General features: G+C 38.8%; 1 protein-coding gene across 4 annotated transcripts in view; it reads left to right on the top strand.

Moving 5' to 3' along the window:
• Window positions 1-16,666, top strand: part of Stac (SH3 and cysteine rich domain) — a 168,578-nt gene that overhangs the window by 105,488 nt on the left and 46,424 nt on the right. For all 4 annotated transcript variants that reach the window (XM_004857883.3, XM_087182126.1, XM_013076994.3 and 1 more), the window contains exons 3-6: window positions 443-543; window positions 2,082-2,163; window positions 3,095-3,210; window positions 13,105-13,183. In XM_004857883.3, the coding sequence (XP_004857940.1) occupies window positions 443-543; window positions 2,082-2,163; window positions 3,095-3,210; window positions 13,105-13,183 (378 nt within the window). The remainder of the gene's footprint in view (window positions 1-442; window positions 544-2,081; window positions 2,164-3,094; window positions 3,211-13,104; window positions 13,184-16,666) is intronic.

Here is a 16,666-nt window from a genome sequence, read left to right as displayed (position 1 = left end):
ATATAATTCCCCCTTTAGCAGTCATTTCCTTGAGTTTGTTCAAGAGCTCAGATGCTGTGAAAGGAAGACAAGTAAGAGTTGGTGAAGTATGAGGACAGGCATGACTCAGCAAGACACAGAGAAGCAGAAACAGTGACCTGTATGAATAGTAAGGAAAGTAGATTTTGCTATGAACAAAGAAAGTAGAGAAGGCTTAGGTTTCTGGAGTCATGAATAGGAAAGAAAGGAAGAGAAATCAGATCTGATACAGTAGGTAGAAAAATGTGAAAGAGTGTAAGACAAACAACCATAACATTTTTTTTCCATTTTGGAAGTTTCATGAAAAAGTCATAGGAAAGAATTATCTGATTATAGCAATGACCTTTTTTTTTCAGTGATTTTGGACTGGTCAGTAGGAAAGGTTAGGCTGTATCTTAACCAAAGTTTGCCATGTGCCTGACAGGAACAAATGCTAAGCATGGACTGCGATGCAAAGCCTGTAAGATGAGCATCCACCACAAGTGTACAGATGGCCTAACACCCCAGCGGTGCATGGGCAAGCTGGTAAGAGCTTGTGTCAAGAGGGAGTACTAGAATTCCCTGTCCAAATGAAGTCACTCCCTCCAAACTCCTTCTCTATAGCCTTGAAGGCACCCAGTATCCCTGATCTGCCCACTTGGCTTCCTGAGTGGCATAATGATAGATCTAAGGAGGAGCTAGCTATGTCAATCCTCTGACAAATGCCTCACATTGGAAGAGTCAGGCCCTTAAGAGAAGTGAACAGCTTCTTCCACATTGGGACTTTCTCAATTTTAGCGCAAGTGCCGCCTCCTGCTGCTGTTCAGGTTTGTAAAGTGAAATTATCATACATCCCAGAAACACCCTCAGCCTCAGCCAAACTAGAGTAGTTTGTCATCTAGTACTTAATTTGTTGTCAGTTCAGTAAGTGTCAAGAGAGGACTATGGCTAACATCTACAAAAGGAGATAGGAATTATAGTCTACACCACTTTAACAGAATCATGTCAGCCAAACTAAGGGAAATTGGGACTGTCTTGGCACATTCTCAGTGGATCTTAGTATCTCAGGAGCCGCACATTTTGATCAAAAGCAACTCAGAGCACAGGGGAGAGTATTTATAATGGGGATTGCCAAAGAATTCAACCTAGAATGTCTACTCTATAGAATAATTAGATGGACTATAACAACTGTTTTGGAAAATCCAAGTCCTATTACATAGAAAGGGAACTCTATTATCTCCTCTGGCTCTAGGGGAAAGACTAGAATTAGTGCATGCATGCCAAGTCTTAACACTCAGAGGTAATGTCACCAAAGATCTGTTCTGGAGTTAAGAAGTGCTTCTACCCCCATTGACATACCACTACCACCCTCCCATCACTACTGTTAATGTTCAGACAAAGGAGGACACAATTGCCAGAAACACAGAAGAGGATTCTAGGATCTAGTGAAAATCAGGTCATGAAGTTCCCTTCCTACATTGGAATATAGTGAGTCCAAATTCTTTGAAAGTTCATCTACTTACTCTAATTTGCAATGTCCTCTGATCTCAAATTCTTGCCTCACAGGTTCCCCATCTCTTTCTCTGATAGCAGTTCTCAAAGGCCATGGCAAAGACCATGGATAAGAGGTCAGATAAACAGAATCTCAAAAGCTAAACAAATGACTTTAGGTCAAGCCTACCATGCAGTCTGCTGTAGGCCTACCCTGAAGTCTGCTTTCCCATGCCCAGGCCTAGCATGATTTTAATAGACCACCACAATAAACTATGGAATAAGAATGCAAGGGAGTCCATTTGTGTCTTGGGAGAATAATAGGGATCTTACATGTAGTCGAGGCTGTGGAGCACTGCAATGGTGGGAGAAGCAAGTCAGGGTCAGGAGTTTGCTTTCTGGATGGAGCATAACTTGCTTAATGCCATCTATCATTCCTCCCTTCCCTAATTCCCCTGTCAGTAATGAATTATAGAATTAATAGAATGTAAACACCTTAAAGGAAGAGACGAGTTAGTTTAACTTTAGGATTTTTGTGTAGTTTTCATTTCTTGGGTGATAATAAGCCCTTTTCTTTCACATTCTCTTACCAGCCAAAAGGGTTTCGGCGTTACTACAGCTCCCCATTGCTCATTCAGGAACAATTTGGATGCATTAAAGAAGTTATGCCCATTGGTGAGTCGGGACATTAATGGTTGAGGTGGGCTTTGAGCAGCAAAGTCAGCAATGACTACTGTCCTCTAAAAACTGTAAAACCAGAGGATGTCTTAGTGCATTTCTTATTAGCTACGTGTGTTGTAATTGTTTGCTGGAGAGGAAACATGAGGTGGGGCAAATTCTACCAGAATTTTCAACTTCTCTCTGATGAAACTTGAAATACACCCAAGTCCCAAAAGCTGCTGAAATTCTTTGCCAACCATGTGTATGTAGCAGAGTGGAAAGAGCATGGGACATGGCAGCCCACAGACCTGGTGCTGAGCCCAGCATTCTCACTGACCAATTATGGATTTGAACAAATAATTCAACCTGTCAGATGCTATAAAAGAGAACAGCAGTCACTGCTTTTAATAATTATTGTAAAAAATAAATATATGTTATAAACCAATGCTGAGTAGGAACTCAGTGAATATTGGTTATTCTTTAATAAGAACCTAAAAATGCCCTATATTTATACACATCTGGCTTCAATTTCTTCTTTTACAATATCTTTCAATTTGCTTTGATCTTTTTTCTTTCTCTGAAAATCTCTACACCTATTTTTGCCTTTTTAGTGGAACAGGATTTAAACTAGAAATTTATAAACTACAAAACTTTTAGTAGATATTCTCGAAGCCTAATAATTTCAAATTCTTTTGAAAAACTTGCCTTCTATTACAAACTTTGTGTCTCAAAACTTTGTACCTTGGTGAGCAGAGCCTCTCACCAGAGGAAATAAAACTCCTCTTTGAGAAAAAACTTAAAATTGGAATTCTGCAGATAGATAACTTGGAAATATCAGAGCATAGAACGTACTTCTCAGGTTCTGTTCCCCCCAGAAGTTGTGGTAGGTGATTGGTTGGGTTCTCTGAGATGAGCTTTCTCAAATGTTCCTTCTCTTCTGTTGCAGCCTGTGGCAATAAGGTGGACCCTGTCTATGAGGCCCTTCGTTTTGGCACTTCCCTGGCCCAGAGAACAAAGAAGGGAAGCTCTGGAAGTGGCTCTGATTCACCTCACAGAACCTCGGTAATTGTCCTCATCCTCCTTTAGTTCACCCAAGAGTGCTTTGCACCCCAAAGGATTAAGCATTTCACTTTCCTACTCAGAGACCCTCCTCTTGGCCTCAGAACTCTTCCCATGGACCTGCTTTCCTTTACCATCCTTTCATCATTTGAGGTAACACATCAGTTGACACATAGGAAACACTTGGCTCTAACAATGGACAGAAGAAGAGAAATCCTGGCTGTTTCCCTTTCTCCTTTCAGTTATACCTCAATTCTCACATTTTCTCAGAACTTTCTCTCAAAGACAAGATTTACCATTTCATTTCACTGGTGCCTGCCCAGTGATTTAGTTCCTCTCCAAGGACACTCACCCTCCCAAACACCTTTTCTAAATTTTGTCTGATCTAAACTCTACAATACACCTCTGTCACTTGTTATAATCCTATCTCTGGCTATCCTAATCAGAATTTCTATAATGCTTCAAGATGTAGAACAACTCTGCAGCCTTTGCTGAAGGCCACCATCCCAACTGCAAAGAGGCAAGAACATTCTAGTTCACATTCCAGTTAAGATAGCCTTTACCCAGTTACCAGTTTCATTGCCACAGCCCCTGCTAGACCAGGAGCTTTCGGGCAAGACCTGGATGAGCCTCCTCGTGGTCTGCTACTCTGGTCCTCTCAACATCGAGTGATGAGGGGAGATTGTGGGAAGAATGTAGGATACCCTCATAGGAGGGCTCCTTGGGGGCTGAGTTGAAGCAGCTCCCTCACTGGGGACAGATCAATTCACGCAGTAGCATGAGACTATAGGTATTGAGGAGAAGCATAGGTCAGATAGGTGAGTAGGTAGGTTCATAGGTCCCTGACTGATACCACATGGTTATCTTAGAAACCATATTCAAACTCATTGAAAGCTCTGTATTTTAGGCACTCCATTGATTTCTAAGAAAAGGCCAAAAATACTTTTATTCTACTGGCTTGTACATAAAATTGATGCCAATTAGTTTCTTCTATTTGGCAAACATGAAGAAGCTCCACATCCTTAGGTTTCAAAACTTATTTCTGAAGCCCAAACAGAGAAGAAAGATGATTATAGTGCCATTTTAGCACTTCTTAGAAATGTCATGTGAATGCTAAAGGATTTCATAGTAAGATTAAAAATATTTAGCTTCAGTAAGCTGACTCAAAGCAATGAAGATATAATTTATGACATTTTAAGATACCTGAATCTTAATGATGTTCCCAGAGACATTATTATCATTTGGTAGTTCAAAGGGAAATGGTAATGTATTTGCTGAAAAAAATCATAGAAGTGGTGCTAAATGTGATTTTTACACTTGATCTTAGTCAAAAGGCCGAGAAGTGATGCTAAATGTGATTTTTAAAATACATATAAAGTAGAGCACACAGGAGGTGAGCTGCTCCCAGTGCCCAGGAGGAGGCTTCTGGGCCACTGTACCACCCCTCTCAGTGCACAGAAGGTGAGCCACGTGAGCACTAACAACAACCCCCCCCTCCCGAAATGAGAAGACACGTAAACAAGTCTCAAAACCAGACTTCCAGATCACCTACAGCAACGCCAAAGGGAAACGAGGTGGAACGCTCTGATACAAAACCATCTGAACTCCCTGAACTGACAACAAAAGAGGATCTGGAAAAAATAAAATCAGAAATAATTTCTCAGATAACAGCAGAGATTGTGCCCATAGTGTAAGACATGATTAATAAATCTAGAGAAGATACAGATGAAAAAATTGAGGACCTGAGGACCATGATGGAATCCCAACATAGAAAACAAATGGACTCCATAAAACAGACACAAACAGATTTCCAGGAGATTAAAAAATCCACTGAAAGCTTACACAGCAGAAGGAGCCAATGTGAAGACAGAATTTCAGACATAGAAGACTGCAATTAGTGACCAGGAAAAGAAAAATTGCTTCAAAATAGTAAGGAACCACAAGAGATCAATCCAGCAGCTGCTAGACAATGCAAAGAAGAATAACATAAGACTGATCAGAGTCAATGAAGAAACAGGAGAGAGTGCAAATGACATAAAAAAACTGTTCACGGAAGTAATGGCAGAAAACTTCCCAAGTAGGACAAAAGAACTTGACATACAGATAAGTGAGGCATATAAGACTCCACCTAGCCTTGATCAAAAAAAGCCTACACATAGGCATATAATTGTTAAGATTCCAGAAACCCAACAGAAGAACAAAATTCTATAAGCAGTTAGAGAAAAGAAACAAATCACATACAAAGGAAAGTCCATCAGAATCACAGCAGACTTCTCAACGCAAACCCTCAAGGCTAGAAGAGCTTGGAGTGACATATTTCAAGCCCTAAAGGAAAACAGCCTCCGACCTAGATTGATGTACCCTGCAAAACTATCTTTCAAAAGTGATGGAGAAATAAGATACTTTCATGACAAAGAGCACCTTAAGAACTTCATGAATTCCAAACTGGCACTCCAAAAAATTTTAGACAATATCCTAGGAAAAGACAATAAGGATCACAACCCCAGGAAGCCCAGCAGAAATAATCCATTGGGTATGACAAGAAATTAACTGCAAAGGGGGACAATCCAACAAAAAGAAAAAGTCATGACAAGGATAAGTCAATTCGTATCTGTACTGGGTATTTATCATCTTCTTGTGTCTACATTTTAATTGGGTTGTCTATTAATGAGCTGCAAGAGTTCTTTATATAGTCTGCTCATAGGTTATATGCATTGTAAATATGGTCTATTTAAGGACTACTTTTCATTTTAATTATGTCATTTAAAGTTCTAAATTTTGATGGAATCTCATCAATTTTTTTTCTTTTATACATCATGTTTTTTGTATACTAGGTAGTTCTTGCCTACCCTGAATTCATAAATATTTTCCCTTACAATTTCTTCTTAAAATTTTATACTTTTAGGCTTTCTTATTTAGGTTCATAGATCCCTTCAAGTTATTTTCATGTATAGAAAAAAAGGGTTGAGGTTAATTTTTTATATACGGATACCAGGTGTTCTAGTGCCGTTTGCTGAAGACACGATCTCTTCCTCGGCTCTTGAATCGAGTTTATATTCTATAAAATGCTAATGTTCAATAATCTTTCAAAACTCAGTGGACCATATATGTGTGGTTCTATTTGTAGATTCTCTGTTTTATTCAAATGATCTATATGTCTTTCCTTACACCAACACTGCCTTGATTGCTGCAGCTTTAGAGAAAGTCTTAAAATTAGGTAATAAATGTCTTCCAACACTGTTTTTTTTTCTTTTTACTTTTCTACATCTTTTGTATTCCTGAATAACTTTTAAATTTCAATATCCAATTCTTCATTTATAGCAAGTATATATAGACCTGGATTTTTATATATACCTTGTGTTTTCTAATCCTCCTATATTCAAATACAAGTTCTAGGGGCTCTTAGAGATTTCTTAGTATTTTCTCTGTAGATGATCATTTCATCTACATATAAAGATTTTACATCTACCTTGCCAATCCTAGGCTAATTGTATCTTTTCATTGCCAGATTATTTTGATTTGGGCCTAGGTTTCAAAGTTTACTGAACAGATGAAGAGTAGGCATATCTGCCCTTGTTCCCCACCTTAGGGAGAAAGCATTTATCTTTTCCATTCATATAAGGTGTTTTTGCTGGAAGTATGAAGTACATGGCTTATCTGTTGAGAAGGTTCTGTTCTACTTCTCTCCTGATAGCTTTTACTATGAACAGCTGTAGAATTTAGTCCAATAATTTTTCTGCAACTACTGACAGGATCATATAGCTTTTTCCTTTCCTCTGTTAAAATGATAAGTTATGGGGGTGGATCTTCCAATGCTGAGCCAACACTGCCATCCCTATAATAAAACCATTTTCTACATACTGCCAGATCTGACTTCTAATTGTTTTGTTAAACAAATTTTTTCTATGTTCATACTTTTTCTTCTACCCAGTTTTAGTATTAGCACAATGTTGATTTCCTAAAATGAGGAGGAAAGTGTTCCTTCTTTCTTGGGCTTTAAAAGTTTGATATAATTTATCAGTTAAAATGTATATGAACCTGTTGTTATCATATAGGCAGGTTTACAAGCTAGGAATATACTGTCTTTAATAGGTGCTGTTCAAATTTTATATTTCCTCTAGAGTTAGTTGCATTAATTTGTCTTCCAAGGTACTTCTTAAAGTCATCAAATTTATTTCAAAAAATATTTTTGTAATACGCTTTCTATATCATTTTAAATTCTGTAAAATCTGTGGTAATGTTCTCTAAATTTTGATATTGTAATTTAAAAATGTATAATTGATATTGTGTAATTGGAAGAAAAGGTCTAAAGGAGTAGGGGAAGTGGGAGGGGTAGGGGAAAGGAAAAAAGGGAAAAGAAAAAATTTGAGAAAAAAAAAATGGAAACAAAGTCTTTGCAAATAAGGAAGGGTTGAGGGGGTGAAGGGAGGGCAGGGGAAGGGGAAAAAAATAAAAACCAAGATACATCATGTAAAGGTACAAGATCCCAATGATGAATGTAACTGTATTTTATACCTAAAATATACCAATAAACTTAATGGAAAAAAAATACATACAAAGTAATGTGGATAGGATTCATACTAAAGTCATGTTTGATATACCAATGTTTCAATCAATGACAGACCATATATATCAAGGTGATTCCTTAAGATTATAACATAACTTTTACTGTATCTTTTCTGCCTAGATATATGAATATGTATCATTATGTTGCAATTCCATACAGTATTCAGAACATAATATATTGTACAGCTCATAACCCAGTAGAAATATAATATTCCATATAGCCCAGGTGTGCAGCAAGCTCTGCCATCTGAGTTTGTGTAAGAATACTCTATGATCTTTACACAGTGATGAAATTGCCTAACAATGCATTTTTCAGAACATATCCCTGCAGTTAAATAGCCCATGGCCATATATAAACATTTTATGGCTATATGTGTGAGGTACTATTAATATAATAATACACATACTTATAATACCTACGTAAAGTGTATATTTTGCAATAATTACATAAAGTGCCTAGCATGGGGCCTGGCATAATTTACACTCAATAACGAGAATTTCTGTTACCTTATTTCATTAGGCATCTAGGCCTCAGTTGGGTTTTTCTTGAACTTGAGTTATGAAGTTAAACAAGGGTGTAATCCATTAGCAAGGTGAACAAATCATTTGAGAGTATTTCCCAGAGCCACCCCTTCTTAACAGGGACCATGTTCATGCTTTGTTGGAAACTTGGTTTACTCAATGTTCCACTGTATTCCTCTGTTCAGCTCTTCTCCTCCTCTGACATGTCCTCCTTCAGTTGGGGTGATCCCAGGAGTCCACATTTGTATGGTCCTCTTGTTCTGCATGCTCTTCCTGGTTGACCTTCTTGTCCAGCATCCATAAGTCTATGACTCATTTAGATATTTCCAGTCCTATTTTCTTCCCAACCACCAGACCAGTCTTATGGACTCTGCAAAATGAGCATAATAAACTACACTCATGCATCTTTGGTGATAGAGTCCAATAATGCAGAACTCAGAAGTATGTATCCTAAGTGCCTTTCCTCTCTATCACCAATGCTGAACCTCATCATCTATCATTCAGATAATTATAATGGAATATCTGTGGTACCCCCTTCCTTTAGAGTCTACGCTTAGTATTTCAAGATTTATCATTCTTTAAAGACTTTGTTTAATTTTCCTAATTAAAATTCTACAGTCACTTTGCTGAAAGGACAATATCCATAATCTTTAGCATGTTATAGGAAGCCTGTTGCTCTCTTAAAAATCCATCTTCTCCTGAACTCACAAAGCTATTAAAAATCTCCATAATTTAGAACATGTTGTTCCCTTCAGTGAAATTCCTTAAGACATAACTTGAACCGGATGTGGTGGCACATGCCTGTAATCCCAGACCTCTGGAGGACTGAGACTGGAGAATCCTGATATCGAGCCCAGCTTGGACAACAGTGAGACCTTATCTCAGAATGAAGACTAAAATGGTGCTAGGGATGTGTCTCTATGCAAAGGCCTTTGGTTCAATCAGTCTCCAGTACTGAAGGAAAAAAAAGAACTAACTTGATTTTTACACAAACAATAAAGAATCCCTAGACTCCTCTAAGCAAGATGAGTTTCACCTTCCACAAGGCTTCAAGAGTTCCTTTCATATAGGATATGTATGATTGAATTCTTACTACCTGCTGAGCTAGGCTATACATCAGGCCCTCCTTCCCTATCTCATTTGTACCATAGCCTGGCACATAGTGAGCACTTGAGAGGTTCTTGGATAATGACTAATATTTAACAAGGAATTCTTGAGGACTGACCTCAGAATCCTCTGGGGTGCACACAACACTTTATTCCCCACACCCTGAGCTCCAGGCACAGTTTGCAGTTCTCTGGAAAGCCTGCTCTGTCCAAGTGCCCACATGTTGCCTCTAACACTATGCTTCATGCTTTGGATGGTGCTCTCTTCACTGTCTCCTATGCAACCAATTAATTAATCTGTGACTTTTATGGTGCTTAGTAGTTTTCACTTTTGTGTTTAATTTTTCTCTCCTCTCCAATCTCCTCCTTAACTAGACTAAGTTACTTAAATGCAAGGACTCTTCACATTTTATTTCCATTACCTTATACTGGTGATTCTCAGACTTCAGTGAGTTCCAGAATTCAGTGGAGAACTTTATAACAATATAGAGGCCCAGGTCCTATCCTACTTCAGTGAGGCTGGGATTCAATGGGCTTTATCAGTTGTTCACATGACACCAATACCCACCAAAATTTGAAAGCCATTAGTCTATACAGCATTACCCTATTGTATATTCTGACTAAATATTTGGTGAATGAATGAACAAATGAATGCCCCCATCAGATCCTCTAAATTTCTAAGCAAGTCCTAAGCTGACAACAAATTGAATCAGTGGTTCTCAGTGTATGCAGCACATCAGTATTATTGGGGAACATGTTAGAAGTACAAATCTGAGTTTCCCACTTAGATGTACTTTGGTGGTCCAATAATCTCATTTTAACAAAAACCCTCCAGATGATTCTGTTATACGTGTAAGTTTGAGAAGTACTGAGTTAAATTAAGGACATAAGTTTGCTTCCAAGGAAATCAGCCTCAGTCAGCTTTCTCCCCTTTCTTTCTCATATTCTTCTTTTCTTGCTCATAATTGTCCTTGGGCCCTCTGTGTGCAGTGCTTTGGAATCACACATTTATGGTGGCCAGCAGGCTGGATCTGATGTTTGAAACAGAGATTGAAAAATGCTAACTATTTCCCTAAGCCCACGAACCATATTACATCTTTCTCAGAGAGTGAAAAGGGAAATTGCTGTCAATGAGTTGCTTCCTCCAAAAGCTACATATAACTGGATTGGAGCCTGAAGCCATCTCCCCCCACCCCTTACAAATCAAGACTTTTGTAGATACCACCCAGAAATTCAAAAGGAAAGCACAAATACAACTGACCAGAGCAGAGAATCTCTGTGCACTTGAAACTGCACTCTGAGCAGGCCTGTAATTTCTACATCCTGTTTTGTCTGCCACAGCAAGTGTTTATGTGAAGACCCCCTTGGCAGAAGGGGAAATGGAAATCTAAAACAGAGAGATGAGGGCAGAGAAGGGGCTCCCCTGTGATTACCCCGAACTATCCACATAAACAACAGGTGTCTGCACCTGTGGTTCTTGCTGAACTTGTAACAAGGAGACATTTTCAGACACATTCCATAGTAGGCAATGAACATTTCAGCTGCTACATTTTTGGCTGGTGCTAAGAAGCAGCAAGACCATCAGAGAGACAACTGAAGGATGCTCAGCTGCTTTCATCTCTAATATAGCTTTGTTTCTAGCAACATCTGGACCATATGGATTGACTTTAAGGGCAAAAACCCGCATAGTTTCTGAATGTTAATAAATTGTCATTTGTCAGTGTATGGTTACACTGGCATTGGTTGTATCACTGAATATTTTTCAGAGGTTTGCTTAATGAAGCCATTGTTCTGAGAGTTTCATAGAGACAAAGACAAATTAAATTGTATTTAAACATCTGTCACTTCATTCTTTCCCCAAAGTCCAACTTGCCTTAGTAGAAGAAAACAAAAACAATTGATTAGTACTTTAAAATGATTTTACATGCTTCCTGCAGGGTCACATGATAATGAACTTTAGCCTCTTGCCATTCTTTAGCATTTTTATGTCCTAAAGCTAGCATATTCCCACATTTCAGAGCATTATTCCACAGGTTTATTTACTTTCAGGACTATAGAGACATTTGTTTTACATTGTCTGGGAAGTCATTGCCTGTTTCCAAATCATGTTTTCTTTAATATGTTTGTTCCTTGAATATAAAAGACATAAGAGGCCCACGGAAACCAAACAAACAAACAAACAAACAAACATTCTGGGAGTTACTTCATTTGCTTACGAATAATCTTCAGTTTCATAAGACTAAATTAAAATAAATGAAATTCTCAGCAGAGTAACTTTTGTGCAGAAATTATGAGCTTCAAAGGGAGTAGGGTGTGAGTGACTTAGAGACCCTGTACTGTTTGTGCTGTTCATTATTTTTTTTCTGATGTGTCATGAAAGTAAAACTGAATGAAAAAATCCTAAAGCTAAACTTTAACAAAAATGAATCTTGGATACTGGTGCTAAAGTGCTCTGGAGCTGACTAGGATAGCAGGAAGGTAAACTTGTTCCCTCTAATAACATACAAGTAGTTGTTGCTTTCAAACATTATTTTTTCTTCTCTAAAGAGGATTGGAGCCAGGTAGACAGAAGGTATATATAACCTGGCCCTTTGAAAGAAGCAATCAATGTCGTGCTGGTAAATGTTTAACTGCCAAGTTGGAGCAGGTAGCGTTTGCCAATTCTGTAGTGTAAATATCCCCACCATGATTAATTTTGTGCTACCAATGACCCTGGAAGCTCATGGAGCCATGGAGACAGGTCATCACTGGATGAAACATTGCTCAGGAGCCTAAGCTCTAGTGCAATGCTTGGAGCTTGCTATCCTACCTCTATTCCCCATTATCTGTGGGACTTCAAGTTGAGTTACAATTCTGGGTTTCAGATTCCTTTCTGAAAAAAATGGGTCTATCATAGGATTATTGTGAAGAATAAATAGGTGATACATACAAGTATTTAAAAATAGGGGCTGGGGATTTAGCTCAGCGGTTTAGCTGCCTGCTGCGCAAGCACAAGGACCCAAGTTCGATTCCCGGTACCAAACAAAAAAAAAATAAAATTGGGCCAGGGATTTAGCTCAGTGGTTTCTCTGCCTGCTGTGCAAGCGCAAGGACCCGAGTTCGATCTCCAGTACCAAAAAAAATAGCACATACTTAATAATCAGGAATCATTAGCTATTTTGGGTGTTACTACTATTGTTGTTATTGTCTTTGTTATTTCTATAATCTAAGTGGAAATTATTATGGCTTATTTTCTATGTGGTAAAACAATTATTATAAAAACAATTCATTTGCATTTTACTGTTTAGTGCATTCTATCTACAGTGTACCTTATTCTCTGTAATTGATATCTAAAATTCATCTGTTAAAAAAGCTGTGGTTTCATTGAAAATTCTAAATGGTAGGTTATGGGTAGAAATTCTGATTGTTCCTTGTTGCCTGCACCTGGGAAGAACCCTAACTGTGGGTTGTACATTTAGGCGCCCATTCACTGAGTGCCTATCATGGTCAAGCCTGATCCTGCCACACATACCTGAAGGGAAGGACAGTGCCCAAGAGGGTCACACATTCTCTATGAAGTTAGCCTCAGACAAGAGGGCTATCATCAGATTCACAAACATCATGCAAATTCCACTTTTGCTTTTTTGCCGACATCAAAATCACTGCTCAGTTGTCCCAGTGATAAAATTTTGCTTATGCCAAGCTGTTTCCTCTTTCTTCCAAGACTTCAGATCTCGTGGAAGTTCCTGAAGAAGCGGATGGGCCGGGAGAAGGGTACGAGCTAAGGAAACGCAGCAACAGTGGTAAGTGAGGGAACTGCCTGGCACAAATGTGAGCACATTAGTCAGGGTCGGTGGGCAGGTGAAGTCAATTTCCAGTCCCTTCTCTTTCACTGCTAGCTCTGAAATCCAATCCGAGCAAGCGTTTAGTATTCTGGAGGGAAACTGGGCATAGCTTCTACCGAATTTCTCTGATTTGACTCTAATAATTCCCTGAATCTGTTCCTTCCATTCTCAAACTGTATGGACTTAGCCATACTGAACTTTGGGATCATGTCCAGACCTTTTGGTGAATGAATTATTTCTCCACTAACCTAAGTTAGATTTGAAAACCATACCTTCTTTCTTCAAAAGAGAAGCTACTTTTTGCTACAACTGAAGTATCTGACATCAGGTTTTGGAAGGTGCGGTAACAGGGGAATACAGTCCTCATACTTGGCTCCTTCCCTGGCAGAAACAACTAAAACTCTCAAAGACTGATATGTATAATCCAGCTAAACATTCTTTACCCATATGATTTAATCTTCTAATAACTAGAGCCCTTGTTGCAATAATTTCTAAAATATTTATTAACTTCCAACTATATAATATTGCATGCTAATATTAAGAAAGAACCACTTCTTTGACCAAGTTAAAGACACACAGCCAGGCCTTTATGGATGCCTTTTTGCTAAGCTTTTTTGACATTAACAGCCACTTACCATCATTCATTTATCAACAAAAATTATGAAGCATTTAGTTTCACCAGCAAAATAACAATCACAAAACCTGTGCTCTGGTTGCTTTCAGTCTAGCAAGGGTTCAAGTCTTGAACTGTGTGCAGCTGAATCCATTTTTGTGGCAGACATATTCCCTCCAGGCCCCAACCCCTGCAGGACAAGCATGGAGAAGTGTTACACTGGGTAGATTTTCCGGTTGACTAGTTGTCTCTTTCTCTTCCAGCTTTGATGCAGAAATTTTAGTCTTTAGTGCATACCTCATACCTGCTTTGTGAGCAGCTGTCTTAAGAGGGATCGCTTCTACTTCCTTTACTCTGGGAACTCACTGACTTCTCATCTCTAGTCAGGCCTTGCTTGTATGAGTCCCACAAGGCACCATGTGCATAGCTGCCCCTGTGACTCTCCTCCCTAAATAAGCATCAGTCCTCACCACGACCCCTCTTGCCAAGCACACACTCATTTGCTCAAGCTTGCTGGTAGAGTACAGATTCTTTACCATTGCATAGGGGAAATTGTACATTTAGATCAATGCAAACACTTGTTGAACATTTAGCATGCCATTAGAAAAACAAAGTAAAGGGTGTTGGCTTCCAGAGAAACCTCACAGAAGGCAGTGGCCCAGCAGGGATATCCTAGCAAAGTCAGTCTGGCATTGCAGTCCCACAACTCTAAGGTTCAGCATCTGAGGAACACACAGAGCCTGCAATATACATCAGAGTTGCTTGTTCCTTCTTCAGGTCTGCTCAGGTGCTGCACTGTGAGTCTGACTTCTGCCTTCAACCTCCCCTGACACACTTCTCACCGACATTGCTGACGGCTCCTTGCCACTAATTGCCCTGGACATGCGGTCCTTGGCATTCTTCTGTGGAGACAGCCAGACTTCACTTAATGATTGCGTGGCCTTGAAGCAGTGACCTAGACTCCACTCAATCACCCTGTCACTAAAATGAAAATAATAATACCAGATCCATAGAGTTGCTGTGATCTTTGAATGAGATAACAAACGTAAATACCATCCACACACTGATAACACCCAAACTTCATCTCCAGCATTAGGTTTCTTTGTTGCCTCCAATGTCTGTAACCTATGAACAATGGCCCTCTGAGTGTACATCAGGCAACACAGACTAACACACAGGGTGATTCTCTCATCCACCCTCCCAAACTAGCTCTTTCCACAATCATCATTACCCAGTGAAGGGGAACTTCATCCAACATATTTATTAGGCCAAAGTCTTGTGTCAACTCTGATTCCCCTCTCCTCTCATATCACATTATCCAATCTGTCAGTGAATCCTGACAGCAGCTTCTTAGAATTATGTTCAGCAAACACTCACCATTAACTTTCTGCCTCAGCCATCCTGGCTGGTTCTATCAATGCCATTGCTCACCCACTTAGTAATTAGTAATTAAGACCTCTATATATCCTGGAAATTTCTTATCATTAAAGCTGGCCTTATGAGGATTTCATAAGGTAAAGACATATACACAGGAATCATCAATATGAAGCATAGTTACAATTAACAAACTCCATATTGTCATAAATGGTCAGAGGTAGGGGCCGGGGATTTACCTCAGTGGTTTTGCTGCCTGCTGAGCAAGCGCAAGGACCTGAGTTCGATCCCCGGTACCAAAACATAAAATAAAAAATAAATGGTCAGAGGTGCAGAATAAATTAATTAATTAATTAAACTAATTGTGGCCAGTGGCCTGGGAATTACTTGGGAGTCTGTTAGAAATGCAGAATTTCATGTCACCTAGACCTACTGAACATGACTTTGCAAGGAATCTATGGTTTATATGGTCATTAATGTCAGAGAAGTAGGATCAAAAGTCATTTAATCTAATTTCTTCCCCTCCACTACAACACACACACACACACACACACACACACACATACACACACCACATACCATGTAGATAAGGAAACTAAGGCACACAGTAAAACACTCAAAGACACAAAGTTGATTATTTTCCATCTCTTGTATTTTACGGGGCAATTTCACAGCCTTATTCAGAGTTCTGTTGCAAGTATTTAGCATACTATAATCTTTTAAAAGCTTTAAAGACCTATGAACAATTCCTTTGATCAGAAATAGATTTCTTTACAATAAACCCTTAGAAGCAAAGGGGATGAATTATGCAGCAGTTGGCTTCAAAATATTTTTCTTTGATTGATTTTAATCCCCTATCCTTGTAATTTGCAAAACAATGTGTATAAAGCACTCTACTCTTGGAGTTCAATTTCCTAAGGGTCTTCTTGGTCATACCAAGAGAGTTTGGTTTTTCAGAAGCAGTGTCTAGGATCCTAGTCACAATCAGTTCTGCATTACATGTTTCATTTATGTCTTTCAAAAACAAATAGCATGCACACAGGTGTTATTTCTTCCAGCCAGGCATTATGTCAGATTTCTTGAGGAACATCTCTAAAAGCCACCTTAAAAGTGGACATAATTCCTACTAATTTATTTACTGCTAACAGTGCGACCTCTGTTTTCTCTCATAAATTATTTTGAGGCACATAGAGTGTTTCCATTTGTTGTCTTCAACACTACTAGTAGATGGCTGAAAGATAGAGCTAGGAAATGTGTTGGTCTTCACCTTTGACTTTAACTGCTAGAAGCTTCATTCATAACAAAGTAATAACCAAAAGGAGAAGTAATGTCCAACCTTTCTATTTCAGCTCAAAATGCCAAACAGGAAATTACTGGCTTCCTTCAATGAATGCATTTCTACATGACTGTATGTGAGCATAATTTTTCTGGAAAAGAAATAGAGTGAATAAGAT

The sequence above is a fragment of the Heterocephalus glaber genome, unplaced genomic scaffold (genome assembly GCF_053883595.1).
Source record: "Heterocephalus glaber isolate CG9 unplaced genomic scaffold, H.glaber_assembly_v1.0 deba00001472, whole genome shotgun sequence".
Taxonomy (NCBI): domain Eukaryota; kingdom Metazoa; phylum Chordata; class Mammalia; order Rodentia; family Bathyergidae; genus Heterocephalus; species Heterocephalus glaber.
Note: the sequence above shows the minus strand (reverse complement) of the source record. Positions and strands in the feature narration are given on the sequence as shown.